General features: G+C 38.0%; 2 protein-coding genes across 4 annotated transcripts in view; both read left to right on the forward strand.

Moving 5' to 3' along the window:
- The first annotated feature begins 555 nt into the window (after positions 1-555).
- Positions 556-6,641, forward strand: chrne (cholinergic receptor, nicotinic, epsilon). 2 transcript variants are annotated; one of them, XM_047809422.1, is made up of 13 exons: positions 556-598; positions 1,011-1,118; positions 1,911-2,044; positions 2,490-2,534; positions 2,785-2,894; positions 2,986-3,141; positions 3,286-3,389; positions 3,473-3,673; positions 4,153-4,267; positions 4,403-4,517; positions 4,656-4,860; positions 5,453-5,586; positions 5,761-6,641. In XM_047809422.1, the coding sequence occupies exons 2-13, from the start codon at positions 1,055-1,057 to the stop codon at positions 5,926-5,928; spliced, it is 1,551 nt and encodes a 516-aa protein (XP_047665378.1). In that variant the 5' UTR covers positions 556-598; positions 1,011-1,054; the 3' UTR covers positions 5,929-6,641. The 2 variants fall into 2 exon arrangements, with proteins under 2 accessions (XP_047665378.1, XP_027000005.2); XM_027144204.2 differs by lacking the exon at positions 556-598 and having other exon boundaries at positions 822-1,118.
- A 937-nt stretch (positions 6,642-7,578) lies between these two features.
- pld2 (phospholipase D2) overlaps positions 7,579-16,191 on the forward strand; it is a 33,618-nt gene continuing 25,005 nt past the window's right edge. The window contains exon 1 of one of the 2 annotated variants that reach the window (XM_027144186.2): positions 7,579-7,745. The gene's annotated coding sequence lies outside the window, so the exon portion shown is untranslated. Of the gene's footprint in view, positions 7,746-8,779; positions 8,799-16,191 lie in introns of those variants that run through there. The other variant, XM_047809380.1, reaches the window with a different exon arrangement.

Here is a 16,191-nt window from a genome sequence, read left to right on the forward strand (position 1 = left end):
CTACTCCAAGTGTCATTAGATCTACTGTGACTGGAGCACTACATGAATTCCTAACATCTCCATCTATACTGCTCTATAAATACTAGTGGAAACTGAGACACATTGCGGAAGAGTAACCGGAAATCTCCACCTCCGGCTTGACTATTTACCATTTGTGTATGTTTATTTGACAAAAAAAAAGTGTTAAGTTCAACAAAACATGCAATATTTTTCATATTGACTGGCAGAAAGTAGCTCTGCAATCAGGGCAAATGTCCTTTCAGAGCCTTCAACCCATATTCTACTCTGTCCATTGCTCTAATTATGGAATTAATCATATTGGTATCTCCACTGATCAATTATGGCAGAATGATGAGACGTTTGTCTTGTTAAAAATGTCATAACAGTATCAGATCTGGAATTATTATTATTGTATTCAATGCTTTTTTTTTGTACATGAACAAAGCTTTAATTATACAGACAGGCAGACTAACAGATACACACGCACATAAATATAAACCTCCTGTGCCATTGACCCTGGCACTCATAGTGTTGGTTATTTATATCGTACTGGGGTAAAATGGACAAGAGCATTACAGCCTGCTCGCCAATCCATCAGGTAAATTTGTTCTGATTCTTTAGAAAGGATCGCATAGAAACAGAAACCTTTGGAAAATTTGTCATACTTTAACACTGTGCCATTATTATGAGAGTATTTGAACGTAAATACTGTAGAATGTAAATATTCTTCTGTCCTAAATAAATTCGTAGTAATAATTCTACATTTAATTAACATTTTTTAACAACTGTTGCTAACATGTATACATGTATAAACCTGAAAGGCATAAATAACAATCCAAGATTTCATCAAATGATGGCCTCAATGATGGGGGCCAACCAAGGGGGGCTGACTTTAAGAGCAGTGCCAAGTGTGTGAGTGTAACAAGAGCTGAGCTCAACAACAGCTGAAGCTCGGGAAGGGCAAGGAGCCACTCAGACAGAAGTTCTCTTGGTGTTTCTTTCTTTCAAAGTATCACTCTGGCGTGTCGAAGGTGGCGATCAAATAATTCTGGTGATGGCGGCCCAGTCTGTTTGGATTTGTTCGGTTGTGGTTGCGCTTCTGTATACGGTATCGCAAGGTAGGTGTGGATTTTTGGATGTAGATCGTCTGTGTAATATCCTGTTTTCCTTTATGTCTCTCTCTCTCTCTCTTTCTCTCTCTCTAGTCTCCCTTGCTACTACTTTCTGTTCTGTCTTTCTTGCCTCTAGTCCACTTGGTCCAACATTTTTAAGGGCATTAACAGTTATATCACATGCTGAATAGTTACTGTTGCTTGCACACATTGTAAAACTCTGATGTGTTGGAGTCCTAGAACAGGATCTCTATTTTAGATCATCACTATTTTAGACCATTTTGGCTCTCCAGCTGTCAGAGCAGTATATCCTTTGCTAGTGGTTTAGTTTTTGATGCTCGCAATGTATTTAGTAAACGTCTTGGTGCATGCTGTTATACTGTATGAATGTAATAAATGATGAGGTGATATAAATACACTTATTTTCCAATAACAGGACATTCTGTAATATTTTATTGGACTTCACTGGTTTAGATTTCTTAAATATTTACTATCATCGATTTCATCCATCTAAAGGTTACATTTGAAAAGAAAAAAAAAACACAAAATAAACCCTTCCTTAGTAAAAACATCAAGTTCGTCAAGTTCAGTGTTTATATAAACCTGTGATTTGCAGCTGCACTACAGTATGAATCAAGATCTTGTGACCAACCAGAATCCAGAATTCAACAGAGCTGCAGTTTAATGAACAGGAGAATCTTAACTCTTAACTCTCTCTCTCTCTCTCTCTCTCTCTCTCTCTCTCTCTCTCTCTCTCTCTCTCTCTCTCTCTCTCTCTCTCTCTCTCTCTCTCTCCAGTCAGTGCAAATGAAGAATCTGAGGTCATAGCACATATTTTTAAGAATTACAATAAGAACATCCGTCCAGCGAGGCACCCGGATGACAAGGTTGATGTTCAGGTCAAACTCACCCTCACCAACCTGATCTCCTTGGTAACAACCAAAAATCAATTACCTATTCTTCATATTAAATACCAAACTCATAATTGTAAACAAAGAGTTATATATGAACAAGATGGCACCCTGATATCTGTAAAAATAAACCATGCACTTTGCAGTAAATGTATAGTCAGTGGTTTTACTGAGCGTTCTTTCACATTCTTACATGCTCAAATGATGTGACAAAGGAAAGCTTTCAGAAAATATTTGGACAATTGACTGACAGGCACTATTGTCCTGATTGGATAGAAATTGATGCACATCCGTTGCATTTATTGGCAGCTTCTAGAATATGAGAAAAACTGCAAAATAAATCTCAACACATTCTTACAGATCGCAGATGCCATCTTTAAGCTGCAAACAAAACAAGCTTGTTGGTTTTAATTTAACGTATAAGTCATTCAAATTTGTTTTGCTCCACATATCCGATTTTTGACAGAATGAGAAAGAGGAGACGCTGACCACCAATGTATGGATTGAGATCGTGAGTAATCAGGCAGATTTACTATATCGATCTCTGACCTCTGCTGTAACTTCTGAACACTGAGCATGTCTTAAAATGTTCCTACAATTATATCAATATAATTTGAATTAAACACACAAGTAGCCTCCCACACAGCTTTTTCTGAGGCTCTGTTAATCGGCACTGTTAATGTACACGCCTGGCCTTTTGAATTTTTCAAACTCTTTCCACTATATGATTTCATATTGTTTTTATACTCTTCTGGCTTCAGCAATGGGAAGACTATCGTCTGTCGTGGAACGCCTCAGAGTACTACGATATCGGTGTTGTCCGTGTACCCTGCACCTCTGTGTGGCTGCCAGATATAGTGCTGGAGAACAAGTAAGCCCATCCTATGTGTTTTTATTTATTTAACAAAGCAGTAATCTGACACTTAAATCTTTTTCCTTCTCTCGCGCTCTCATTTTTGTAGCATTGATGGAAAATTCGGTGTTGCATATTATGCAAATGTGTTAATCGACAGTCGTGGCGGTGTTTACTGGTTACCCCCAGCCATCTACCGCAGCACCTGCACTATAGAGATCACCTACTTCCCATTCGACTGGCAAAACTGTACGCTGGTCTTCAGGTAGACACAAAAAAAAAAAAAAAATCAACATATATTCAGTGTTCCAGCCCTATCTGAATCAACACATTAGAAAAGTCAAATCAACTGTCAAATTAACAGAAAACAGAAAGATAAATGTATTAATGTCTTGGTTGAATTTGATAGGTCTCAGACATACAGTGCTAACGAGATCAACATAATCTTGGCCATCGATTCTGAGACCAACAAGCCCATCGAATGGGTGGATATCGACCCCGAGGCCTTCACTGGTAACATGAACAAACTCATTTGAAAAGCTACTGCTCATTTTAGCTACACCAGCTAACCCTCAGCCAATCATGTGTCTGTTCAGAAAACGGTGAGTGGGCTATCAAGCATCGGCCGGCACGCAAACTTACCAACACACGCTATTCCCCAGAAGACTTGGAGTACCAGGAGGTCTACTTCAACCTCATTATCCAGAGGAAACCCCTCTTCTACATCATCAACATGATTCTGCCCTGCTCACTCATCTCCTCACTTGTCGTACTGGCCTATTTCATGCCTGCTAAGGGTGAGAGAGAGAGAGAGAGAGAGAGAGAGAGAGAGAGAGAGAGAGAGAGAGAGAGAGAGAGAGAGAGAGAGAGAGAGAGAGAGAGAGACAGAGAGAGAGAGAGAGAGAGATAGTATGGGGGAGCTTTTATTTCTGGGCTCGTTATTTTTTTCCTCATGCTTTATGTTTGCTTCATCTTTCTTTCTTACTTTCTTTGACCTTTCTTTGATTCTTTCTTGTTTTGTCTCTTTTTTCTTGATTTTACTTTACCTTTCTTTCTCTCTTTCCTGTTGGCTCATCTTTATTTTTTCTTCTAGATTTAACTGTATTTCTAAATTACTTTTTTCCTTTTGTGTGACTGATTGTTTTTTCCCTTCTTTCTTTCTTTCTTGCTTTCTTTCTTTCTTTCTTTCTTTTCTTTTTATTTGTATGTATTCATTTTTGTGTGGTTCTATTTTATTTTTTTCCTTCCCTCTTTCTTTCTCTGACTCACCTTCTAGCGGGAGGACAGAAGATAACCGTGTCCATCTCCGTCCTCCTGGCTCAGACTGTCTTCCTCTTTCTGATAGCTCAGAAGATTCCAGAAACTTCTCTATCTGTACCTCTTATCGGAAAGTGAGTCTCTGTGTGTGAATGTTGGGTTTCCTTTAGCCTTATTTTTAGCATGGTGCATCAATATGTTTTCCAAAAACAGTTATTGACTGCCTTTAATTTTCTGTGCTGGTTAAATATTTGGAATCTTTCTCTCAGGTACCTGATCTTCGTTATGTCTGTCACAACGCTCATTGTCACAAATTGCATCATAGTTCTTAACTACTCCTGCCGGACCCCGAGCACACACTCCATGTCACACAAACTCAAACATGTACGTCTTCAGTATATGTCTTATTTGGTGTGCTAGGGACATTTATTTAATAACATGTGTAGTACATCTGTATAATATAATACTTCAATATGTTGCTGTTCTGTTTTTAAGCAAAGTTTTTTGTTATTTCTGTGGCAGATGTTCCTGGAGGTGATCCCTCGGTTCCTGGGTATGACCCCGGTTGACGAGGGAGAGGAAGCTGGAGGGATGGATGGAGTAAGGGAGAGGAGACGCAGCTCATTTGGTCTGATGCAGAGGGCGGAAGAGTATGTTTTGAAGCAGCCAAGGAGTGAGATGATGTTCGACAAGCAGAGAGAAAGACACGGTCTTACACGTTCATTCGGTACATGCTTCTACTCAGATCATCGCTTTGTGTTAGACAGACAGACATACAGGGAGATAATAGACAGATGATAGACAGACAGACTGACTGATTGACTGACTGACTTACTGATAGACAGACAGAAGAAAATGATAGGAAGGAATAATACATGTTGAGAAAGATTAATCACGGACAAACAAACAAACAAACAAACAAACAGACAGACAGACAGACAGACAGACAGACAGACAGACAGACAGACAGACAGACAGACAGACCAGATAGACAGATGAATGGATGATAGACAGACAGACCTATAGACAGATAGGAAGACCTATTCAGACAGGAAAGATAGACAGAAGCAGATCACTTACAGACAGACAGACAGTAAGACAACAGACAGCTAGTTTAATTTCATCAGATAAAGTAAAGTCGATTGTACAGTGGAAACTATAGAAACTGGCATGAGAGAGCAACATTTACCACAGATGTTTTTTAAATGAGTAAAATTATGCAATATACAGCTAAAATGTCACGTATTTATAGTTAGCATCAACCGCTAATTAAACTTTCAATAAACTTTGTGTGTATGTGTGTGCTTGTCTCCCTCTAGTGGACGCTATCGATGTGAGCACCACGGCCAGTCTTTATAAAAGTTTGGCACAAGCAGCACCAGAGATTAAAGAGTGTGTGGATGCCTGCAACTTCATTGCAGAGAGCACAAGGGAACAGAATGACATTGGCTCTGTAAGTGTGTGTGTGTGTGTGTGTGTGTGTGTGTGTGTGTGTGTGTGTGTGTGTGTGTGTGTGTGTGTGTGTGTGTGTGTGTGTGTGAGGTACTATGGACCATTATATTATTATCATATTTATTATATCACATTTTGTGCTTCTATCATTTAACTTCCTCGCTCTCGTCCTTAGGAAATGGAGAACTGGGTGCTGATCGGCAAGATGATCGATAAAGTCTGCTTCTGGGCAGCCATGTTGCTCTTTTCCATCGGAACAGTGGCCATCTTCCTCATGGGTCATTTCAACCAGGTGCCTGAGTACCCTTTCTCTGGGGAGAATAAAAAATATGCTCCAGAGTAAAGTGTGAGCTGCTCCTGTCTGCTGTTGGTCTCACAGAAAAAGTGGAACAGAGATGAATAGAAAGTGCAAGCATTCAATTATGCTAATTCTAGAGGTTTTGGAATGAGTCCAATTCAGAAAAGCATACTAACCACCCTACACTGCAAGACCCATGCAAAAAACAGAAGGCTTTGTCCCAAAGCATATTCTTCTAATGATATGCCAAAATATATACTCCACCTACTGGAAACAAAATGGCGTAAAAATGTCACGCAGCGTTTTTAAGGTGCAGTAAATGTCCAAAGGTGAATATAAAGCCGAAGATATTAAATCCTTAAAAAATGGAAAATTGTTTTTTACAGTGTGTATTATTTAGTGTTGCCATGCAATAAAGTTTGTTAGTTATTTTGGTAAAGAAAATCATTTGTTTACATTTTTCTGGCCCTGAAATGAACTCCTCCATCTCCTTCAGCCACTTAGTTCTTCAACTCAGAAGTAAGATGGCTTCAGTCGATGCTAGGAAAGGGTTTTGCATTGTAATTGCAAACGAGTGCTTAAAATGACTAACCGCTTCTTTAATGTGTTATTATTTTATGTGTGATGTGCTCTGAGGTCATCTTTGTTAATGCATTGTTTTTGTTGCTTTTACAAGGTTTCTCCACTTGTGGGTGAGGTGTTTACTGTATTTATCTTACTATTCTTTAGCAATAGTAATTAAATTGTTTTTTAATGAGCATGGGAGAGTTTTATTCCTTGCATACAGTAATAGCAGACTTTTAATTCAATTCAATTCAATTCAATTTATTTGTATAGCTCTTTTAACAATCCCCATTTTCTTAAAGCAGAAGAGAGAGAAAAATAAAGAATATAATAATAATAATAATAATAATAATAATAATAACAGGAGGAAGAAGAAGAAGAAGAAGAAGAAGAAGATCAAGAAGAAGAAATAAGGATAATTTAAAAAAGATGAACTTATTTTAAATATTTTAAATATATTTTTTAATGAGCATGGGAGAGTTTTATTCCTTGCATAGAGTAATAGCAGACTTTTCATTCAGTTCAATTCAATTAATTTTATTTGCTCTTTTAACAATCCCCATTGTCTAAAAGCAGCTTTACAGAAGAATGGAAACAGAAAAGAGAAAAAAAAATAAATCTAATAATAATAATAATAATAATAATAATAATAATAAGAAGAAGAAGAAGAAGAAGAAGAAGAAGAAGAAGAAAAATAAATAAATTAATATATACAATTAAAGTTTAAAATGAATTTAATATAATTATATATATATATATATATATATATATATATATATATATATATATATATATATATATATATATATAGAGAGAGAGAGAGAGAGAGAGAGAGAGAGAGTCATCTTATTTGGTGTTATAAATATTTTCTGAAGTTTTATATATATAATTATTATTTTATAATTATTTTCCTTTATCATTAATTATGTTTACCTTCTGCTCTATGTTTATGTTCTGTAAAGCTGCTTTGAGACAATGTCTATTGTAAAATGCGCTATACAAATAAACTTGAATTGAATTGAATTGACTTAATTATATATTATATATATAACTATATCAATCTAAGGTTGAAACGCGCATGCGCGAGATTGCGACACCCGAACACGATGCGCTGCTATTCTGGTCTTTACGGTGAATCCTTGAAGTTCGCCTACGTCGAGTATGAGAGCAGCTCGTGTCTCCTGCCTGGGTGTTGCGATGGAAGTCGGAAAGTTTGAAGACTCCGGGAATGACTGTGGAGTCTGTTAATGGCTGACGGATAGAACTGCTCTGTAATCTCGGCTCGTATTTCCCTGGAGGTGAGTAAAAACGCAGGAAAAGTTCATCCGGCAGCTAAAAAACAAAACAAACACGCGATTTCTACGGAATTTACCGTACCGGCGGGTGCTTCTAGGAAACAATCCGACAGTGTTTGTGTAGAATTGTGTAGAAACGCCATAGTGTGGCTTTTCATCTTCATTCCTTCAGACTTAAAGGTGTAGTATGGATCATGGTGGGAACTTGACAAGAAGGTTTTAGTGCCTCCATCCAGTGGAGTGATGCAGTTGTAAATAAATAAATAAATAAATAAATAAATAAATAAATCTATCAGAGTTAATTAGAATCTGTGGCGTGACGTCAGGGGCGCTGCCTAGCAGGCAGGTCCAGACCATCAGCAGGGGACAGGGTGTGTGTGTGTGTGTGTGTGTGTGTGTGTGTGTGTGTGTGTGTGTGTGTGTGTGTAGAGAATTGGAAGCAGGTGAGAAGTAAAAAAAAAAAACATATATATATATTAGTTATTATTTTTTAATTATTATTGTTATTATTTAAATTAATTTATTATTATTATTATTATTATTATTATTATTATTATTATTAAAGATTACAACATTAACACATTAAGCACAGCATTAAGTGTAGGCTACAGGATCAAGTATGATTATCATCTTAATAAAGCGTCGCTGAAGTCGATCAAATAAAGGAATGAATATAATATCACGATACCTGCAGATGCAGATTCCCGTACGAGAACTTTCCCAATAGGAAAAGTGCCAAAGGGTGCGAGATTATCCTGAATATTTATGATTTAAAGTTTGTTCCTGTGTACCAAACGATGATCTAAATAAACTTCAGCCAGATATCAATTCTTATGCTTTTGCTGCGTGTTGTTGTTAGCGTGAAATCTCAAGAACCAGCTTAATGTTTGGGTTTTTTTATGGAATCATGACTGTAACCAGAATATGAACTGAACTGAGTTTGTAATTGATCCAAACAGGTTCAAGGTCACGGCAAGGTCGAAGGTCTGAGACTCGTTGTGCGTGCACAAGCGTCACTCGTTATTACAGAGGAGTAATCGGGTTATTAACGCCGCAGTGCATCTAAATGACTTTTGCTCAAAAAAACAAAAAAAAAAACAAGTTAAAACTTTTTTTTTTAAACTACTTTTAAAGTTGTTGGAAAACACAAAAATCCATAATGATTCTGTCAAACCACAAATTTGAGGTGCATACAGCGCAAGTCGCCATTCAAAGCTCTGATATTCATATAGGAATAACCGTTGCCATAGCAATTGCATTCGGAGGCCACCCACATGCAAAGTGTGTTTAACACACAGTAATGTGGAAAAGTGCAGTGTGTGAACACACACCAGCGTGAGCACTTCTCTTTCGTTTCCTGTCCTCTTTCTGACTTTGTCCTCTCTCTGTCCTTTGCTGATTTTAGCTCTTTGTCACTCGTTCTCCTCCTCTGCCTTCTCTCTCTCTCTCTCTCTCTCTCTCTCTAAAACCTTTCCCTCTCAGATCAGTTTGCCAATGATTTTGATTGCAGGCATAAAGAATTCAAATGTTTGCATATGTGTAAATGATGTGTCGAAGACTGAGTCGTAGTTTGTGGTTTTTGGGATGCTGTGACAGAAAACGAGTCAGCGAAGTTCATAACAGTGTTTTCCTATTTATAGTCACGACTGCATCATAGCAGCTTGTAAACAATCGTTACTTCACGTACTTCTCTTCAACTCCGCACAGAAGACTTACTGGAGGACAGGAAACGAAAAGCGAGACACTGGAGAATTCTTCCCCGAACATCTTCTTAAGGTTATATAAACATGTATATCAAAAAATGTTTTTAGATCGCGCGGAGCGTCCGCTGTGTAAGCTGTTACTATGGAAACGGACGTGCGGATTAACGTAAATCCGTGTGTTTTGTTTAGCAGGTGGAACTAATATTGGAGGTATTATTAAAATAAAATAAAAAAAACCACACATTCTGTCCAATCAGAAACGGGTGTGTATTGAAATGATCGGAAATAAATTAAATAAGGGAAATTCCACTTCCTTGTTTCTCCTCGAGCTACAGTATGTCAGAATTGTTAAATTACTTCTCTTGACAAATCCAGGGCAGTTAGCTTTCTACAGATCATCTGGACTTGGATATTATGGGAAGTTAGCACGGGTTTCCTCCAAAGAGCTTTACCAGAGATGTAATGTTTGTTCTGTAGTGGTGTCAAGACATTCCACTGTGTGGACATTGACTTCTTATTTATGGTGTTAGCGTGTGTATCTGGTCATGTGGCTTTCCAGGGCAAACACAGACAGCGTCCGTCTTTCTGTCCGTCCATCCATCCCCACACACAGCACATTTACATTTGTATATACAGCATAAATAGCATTAACGTATAATCACAGAAATGAGACATTTTATCCTCAATCCATCCACGTTCAGAAGTTTAAGCAAAAGTGCAAAGTTTACATACCCTCAGGGCAAAACGTGTTTAAACACAACAGCACATTTATCACAGAGGATCCGTCTCTAACACAAGCAACTTATTGTTATTATTATTATTATTATTATTATTATTATTAAAAGCCAAACTTTAGTATGTCCTTCTTCAGATCAGGCTTATAGGAGTTCATCTCTTCAGAATTTCATGCTCTTATGATCATAGAAAAATATGAAAACACGCAGTTACATGAAGTAATTATACGTGTCTACACTGGTAGATGTTTAAAGTTATCCTGAGATTGTTAGCTTGTAATTTTACTAAAAAAAAAAAAAAATCACAAAGTCACACAAAATTTAAAATTGGCTGCAGAAAAATCAAGATTTCTTGGGGGAAAAAAAAACCTAATCGCAAAACATCTCCAAAATCCTGGAGGGAACGGTAGACTAGCGGGTTCATGGTATATATTCTTTTGAAACTCGAAGCCAAATTTCAGTCGCAGCTTCTTGGAAATCTCGGAATTGGTGAAATAGGTATGAAACGCATTTTTTTTTACGTATATATTACTGAGTAAAATCAAGTGCTATACTGTACAGTAGATGTCACATTTCCGGATCTTCCCTGACATAATGAACTATCCAAATCCATGTCATGATTTTTATGATATTCAGGTGAAACGTTTTCCTTTTTCCCGTCAAAGCCCGCTGTTCTGCGCAGGAGCTCGATTTGACGAGTAAATTATACATTTTCATTGTCCGTCAGAACAGATTTAAATTTAGACCCAAGCGAGAAATTTGAATACAGCGTAAACCGCAGCCCACACGAGTTGTCTCGAGTGAAATACAGTACGAGACCCGACAGCACATTGATATCGTTCCGTGGTGCCAGGGACAGATTCCTTTTTCCAGTTCCTTATTTTTCAGGCGAGGCTGGTACTTTTTAAAAATAGAGGAAGCAGATCTTTCAGTCAAGACGAAAAGACCAACACGTTAAACTGAACTACTTCAAGAGAACTGAAAGCATGCCAGGATTTTGTTCCTTGAACTAATTCAAATTTGTATCAGCTTGAGAAATGTTTGAAATGTCTGCTCTCTCTCTCTCTCTCTCTCTCTCTCTCTCTCTCTCTCTCTCTCGCATAAGGATTTTAGCTAGCTCGATTTCACAGAGGAAGCTAGTGACAGCTGAAGGTGATTAAATAAACAATTTTCCAAAAGAATCTTTAGAATTCATACGTTTGTTTGTTTGTTTTTGTTTGTTTGTTTCATTTCAACTGAAATACTGACGAATCGTTATTTTCTTATTCCTTGGTGAAGGATTCTATCTAAATCTGATCTGATGCAGGTATGACCTGCTACATTAGGGCAGAATATAGGACACATTGTTTTTGTTATACTTCTTATGATATGTTGTGCAGTACAAGGGCTGCGGATCGTTTAGGAAACGAAATGCGCTGCTACAGGACATCAGTGGCAGGGTGGCGCGATGCAGCCGGTATTATTTTAGTCTATATGGTCACTGCCTCTTTAATTAGACAATCCCCATTTCAGGCAGGAAGTGTGTTGTGGCAAATCTGGTCGCAGACACCTTTCCTTTTTCAGGCGGCTTGCCAGCTTCCTCCTCGTCCAGTCGTTCCCACCTTCTCCTGTTCCCATTTATCCATCTTTACAATAGCGAAGTGAAGCCAACAAGCAGCTTTTCCCGTGCACAAATACGAACTTGTCCTCTTTTTGTTTCCATGTATACCTGACACGCCCTGTTGTGGGGTTTTTGTTCGGCCGGCGTGTGTGACGTTCCCATGCTTGTCACAGGTATAATTCGGCAACATGCCCAAGGCCTTAAGGCTGTAATTTATAATCTTTGTTTTAGTGTTTTAGTAACTCTCAGTCCTTTTAAAGTTGTAATCTGTCTCGGAGTTGGCCTTGTATTTTGTTGTATTCCTGCGCATTTTATTTAGCTGGTCTGTTTGTTGAGTTTGAATTGTGTTGTGTTTGGTCGTGTTAAATTTGTTTTGTTTTGTCTGAGGTGAATTTGTCGTCATTTCTGTTTGTATACTATTGTGTTTTGTTGTGTCCATCATATTTTGGTCCCATAAATTTTTTTTATTAACTCATTGTTGTTGTTGTTGTTGTTTTTTTTTTTTGTGCAAAATTTGTTGCTGTAGTTTGCTTTATGCCGTTGTGTTGCATAATGTCGGGCTTGTTGGATTCGGTTGTTGTATATGGTGAAATGTTTGGTTTTTACTTCCGTATTTTGTTTTAGGTTCATATTTGTCATCTTTTATTCCCAAACTTTGTTGCAGTTTATCTGGAAATTGAATTTGTTATTATTTACTTGTTGGTTTGTCTTAGGGTTGAATAGATCGGTTTCTGTTTCCGTGACTTAAGTTTGTTGATCGAAGTCGTCCTTGTATTTTGTTAGTTTTACTTAGTTGTACTATTTTATTGTCAAAAACATTTTAAAAATATTTTACTAGTTTGCTTTTTGTCTAAGAAAAAAAGTTGTATGTGGGGTTTCATCTAGGGGTCAAAACCCATTCTGCTGATTCATCATATTTTGTTCCCATTGTGTTATTTTACCACAGAGTTAAATTCGGTGTGTAATTAGACTGTTTTATCTAGAGGGTAAATTCATTTGTTTTTGTTTGTTTGTTTACCATTTTTCCCCCTTTTATTTGAGTTTTAAGTTATTGTTGGGTTTTAAAATAGTTCTAGTTTTTTCTCTCAGAATTTTGTTCATAGTTTTTATTATTCTGTTTATTTTGTCTCAGTTTTGTTTATTTGTTGGTGTTTTTTTTGCCGTCTGTGGTGTTTTGTCTGAGACTTCGTCTTGTTGATGGTTAAGTATTGCGTTTGTTGTTTGTTGTACGGCGTTTGTGTTCTGCTTTTATGTTCTGTTGTGTTTGTGTTGTGCTCCAGAGTAAATTTCATTTGGCTTGCGTGTGTTTGTGTAGTTGAGTAGTTTCAGTAGTGTTTTGTATCTTTACGGCAGATCCACCATCGTTAAGACGATCCAGTAACTATACAGTGGCATGACATACATGTAGGGTGTGTACATGAGTCAGCGAGGCTCGCTCCTGTGTTAATCCCCGGATATGTGTGTACACAAACACACACAGGCACATTGTGTCTGAAACCGGAACACACATTTCTTCATTCGTTTTTTTTTTTGTTGTTGTTGTGTTGTTACTTTTGCTCATTTTAATGCCAGATGTCCCTTAAGCAGCTCAAGAAAGTGCTTTGTGAACGCACGGATGTAGGCGGCGGCATGCCGGGGGCTGTTTTCCCAGCTGAATGCTGTTTTTTTTTTCTTTTTTTTCTTTCCTTAAATAAGTAGAATTTGAATAAATCAGAATCAATCTGATCCCTCTAGTGGATGAAAAGGATTCGACAGTTTCAGAATAAATTCGTAATGAAGTCTACAGCAGGGGTCATCAGCTCCACACAGGACAGTTTCCTTTTTCTATAAAAAGACGAGTCTGAATTAAAGACGTGCCGGAACGAACCCTTATGAAAGCTTTCTTTATCGGCCAAATCAAATCACAATATTTGGGTCATTTATCCGTTTGCACACATTCATTGAAAGAGTTCCTGAAAATCTGTGAATTTGTCAAATTTAAACATAAAAAAAAATTTGCAACGTCATGCTAATTTCAGTGCACAATTAAAGCAAACGGGGAAGAAATGCAGAAATTCATTCAGTAACAAATTGTATATGAAATACAACATGCACTTCTTTATATTAGTAGATATCGTGTGCAGGATTTTGAGTGGGGAAAAAAAATAGCAGAAAAAATATGAGAAAATACCGATTATACTTCATGCTACAGCTTCGTCTTAAACGTCTGGTGGTCAAGATTTTTAAAACCAAGTGATCATCTGCGGCTTCAGATCGATCTGGTTTCCGTGCTGCTGCTTTCTCCTTTAAACCCACTGGATGTGGTTTGTGTCGACCGGTATGTGAATTTCCCACCCACAGAAACTCGGCTCGTGGGTCGCTGCATCTTTTTGGCTGCAAACCTTCATCTGACTGCTTTAAAAGAAGAAACTGTTGGTTTTTATTTATTTATTTATGTATTTTTTGGCAGAACACCGAGGACCCAAAGTCAGCAATGTGGGAGGATGCGTAGTGAGCGAGAGCACCATGACTGGTGCTATTGTCTAAGTTAAACCCCCTCCATCACCACCTACACACACACACACACACACACACACACACACACACACACAGGATCAGTACACTTTGTTCCAAAGAGACCGATACCACACCACTGGACACTACAACAAGACACCAAGACAATAGCATATCAAAGCCTAGCGCTATTCTCAAATCTGATTGGTCAGCATGTTTAACAGCAACAGATCATCTGAAGAACAGTCGCTTCTCTACATGTCAGGCTGCATCACACCGCCACGTTTTTTTTATCACAGCGAATGGCATTACAGATTATCCCGGGGTTATTTTACACAGGATTATGTTCTACTCGTAGTCCATTAAACTAAGGACTCCTTTCACTTCCTTGTGTCGGCTCCGTCTGCGCGTCCGCTCATTTGCATTCCCTGCATTCATCACATTCCTGCCACTGTTCCTAAGAAAAACTCACAGTAGTTTAGCAGCTCGGCCATAAAAGCCAAACGTGTAATGGAACGCATACGTGTGACTCCGGGAACCTTTTAAATGTTCAATTCAATTCAATTCAATTCAAGTTTATTTGTATAGCGCTTTTTACAACAGACATTGTCTCAAAGCAGCTTTACAGAACATAAACATAGAGCAGAAGGTAAACATAATTAATGATAAAGGAAATAACGAATAATAAAAGTAAAAGAATTGACAGTATAAAAAATTCTAGATTATTATTAGATGTATATAGTTCACAATCTGTATGTATTTATTCCCCTATGAGCAAGTCTGAGGTGACTCAGGCAACAGTGGCAAGGAGGTAAAGGAAGAAACCTTGAGAGGAACCGGACTCAAGGGGGAACCCATCCTCATATGGGTGACACTGGGGGTGTGATTGTAATATACAGTCAGTTAAATGTTGTATTGGTGTAAGGATCATGGACTTCGGATCTACTTAGTATCACAGAGTCTAACTGGTGATGTCTCAGGATTCTTAGAGTCGGCCTCGGCTCAGTGGACGTCCAAAGGCTTCGTCCCTCAGAGGACGTTGGGAGCTGGTAGAATGTCTGGATGCCTCGGGATGGGTACAAAGAGAGAAGCAGTGTAGAGGGATTAACATATCTGCTGTTCATAAAAATGTGCCGGTCTGATGTACTAGTGCATGATATTATGGGATGTATTATGTGTGTGTGTGCGCCTGACTAAAGTGATGAGTTTTTAATCTAGACTTTGATATTCTGGGAACTACCAGAAGTCCTGAGTTTTGTGATCTCAGAGAGCGTGAAGGATTGTAACGTGTTAGAAGACTAGTTAGATACATGGGAGCTAAACCACTAAGAGCCTTGTACGTAAGTAGCAGCAGTTTGTAGTCAATTCTATACTTAACAGGTAGCCAGTGTAGAGATGATCAAATTGGGGTTATATGGTCATACTTTCTTGTCCTAGTGAGAACTCTGGCAGCTGCATTTTGGACTAACTGTAACCTATTTATTAAAGATGCAGGACAACCACCTAGTAATGCATTGCAATAGTCCAGTCTAGACGTCATGAACGCATGAACTAGCTTCTCAGCATCAGATTCAGACAGGATGTTTCTCAGCTTGGCAATGTTTCTAAGGTGGAAGAAGGTTGTTTTGGTAGTATGAGCGATATGATTTTTAAAAGACAATTTGCTGTCTAATATAACACCGAGGTCTTTCACTGTCGAGCTACTTGTAATAGTACATCCCTCTAAATGGGAGTTAAGTTGTGAGAGTTTCTGTGCACTGGTTTTTGGACCTATGAGTAGTATTTCTGTCTTATCGGAGTTTAACAATAGAAAGTTGCAGCTCATCCAGTCTCTTATCTCTCTAAGGCATTGAGTTAATTTGGACACTGTGGCTATTTCATCTGGTTTTGATGAGATATATAACTGTGTGTCATCAGCA

This window comes from Tachysurus fulvidraco, chromosome 26, assembly GCF_022655615.1.
Source record: "Tachysurus fulvidraco isolate hzauxx_2018 chromosome 26, HZAU_PFXX_2.0, whole genome shotgun sequence".
NCBI lineage: Eukaryota > Metazoa > Chordata > Actinopteri > Siluriformes > Bagridae > Tachysurus > Tachysurus fulvidraco.

What these genes read in the sequence shown, in the direction of transcription:
- chrne (XM_047809422.1), top strand. Translation starts at nt 1,055, where the DNA reads ATGGCGGCCCAGTCTGTTTGGATTTGTTCGGTTGTGGTTGCGCTTCTG. An exon ending in CTATTTCATGCCTGCTAAGG is followed by an intron (nt 3,674 to 4,152) that starts GTGAGAGAGAGA and finishes CTCACCTTCTAG; the next exon opens with CGGGAGGACAGAAGATAACC. An exon ending in AACAGAATGACATTGGCTCT is followed by an intron (nt 5,587 to 5,760) that starts GTAAGTGTGTGT and finishes TCTCGTCCTTAG; the next exon opens with GAAATGGAGAACTGGGTGCT.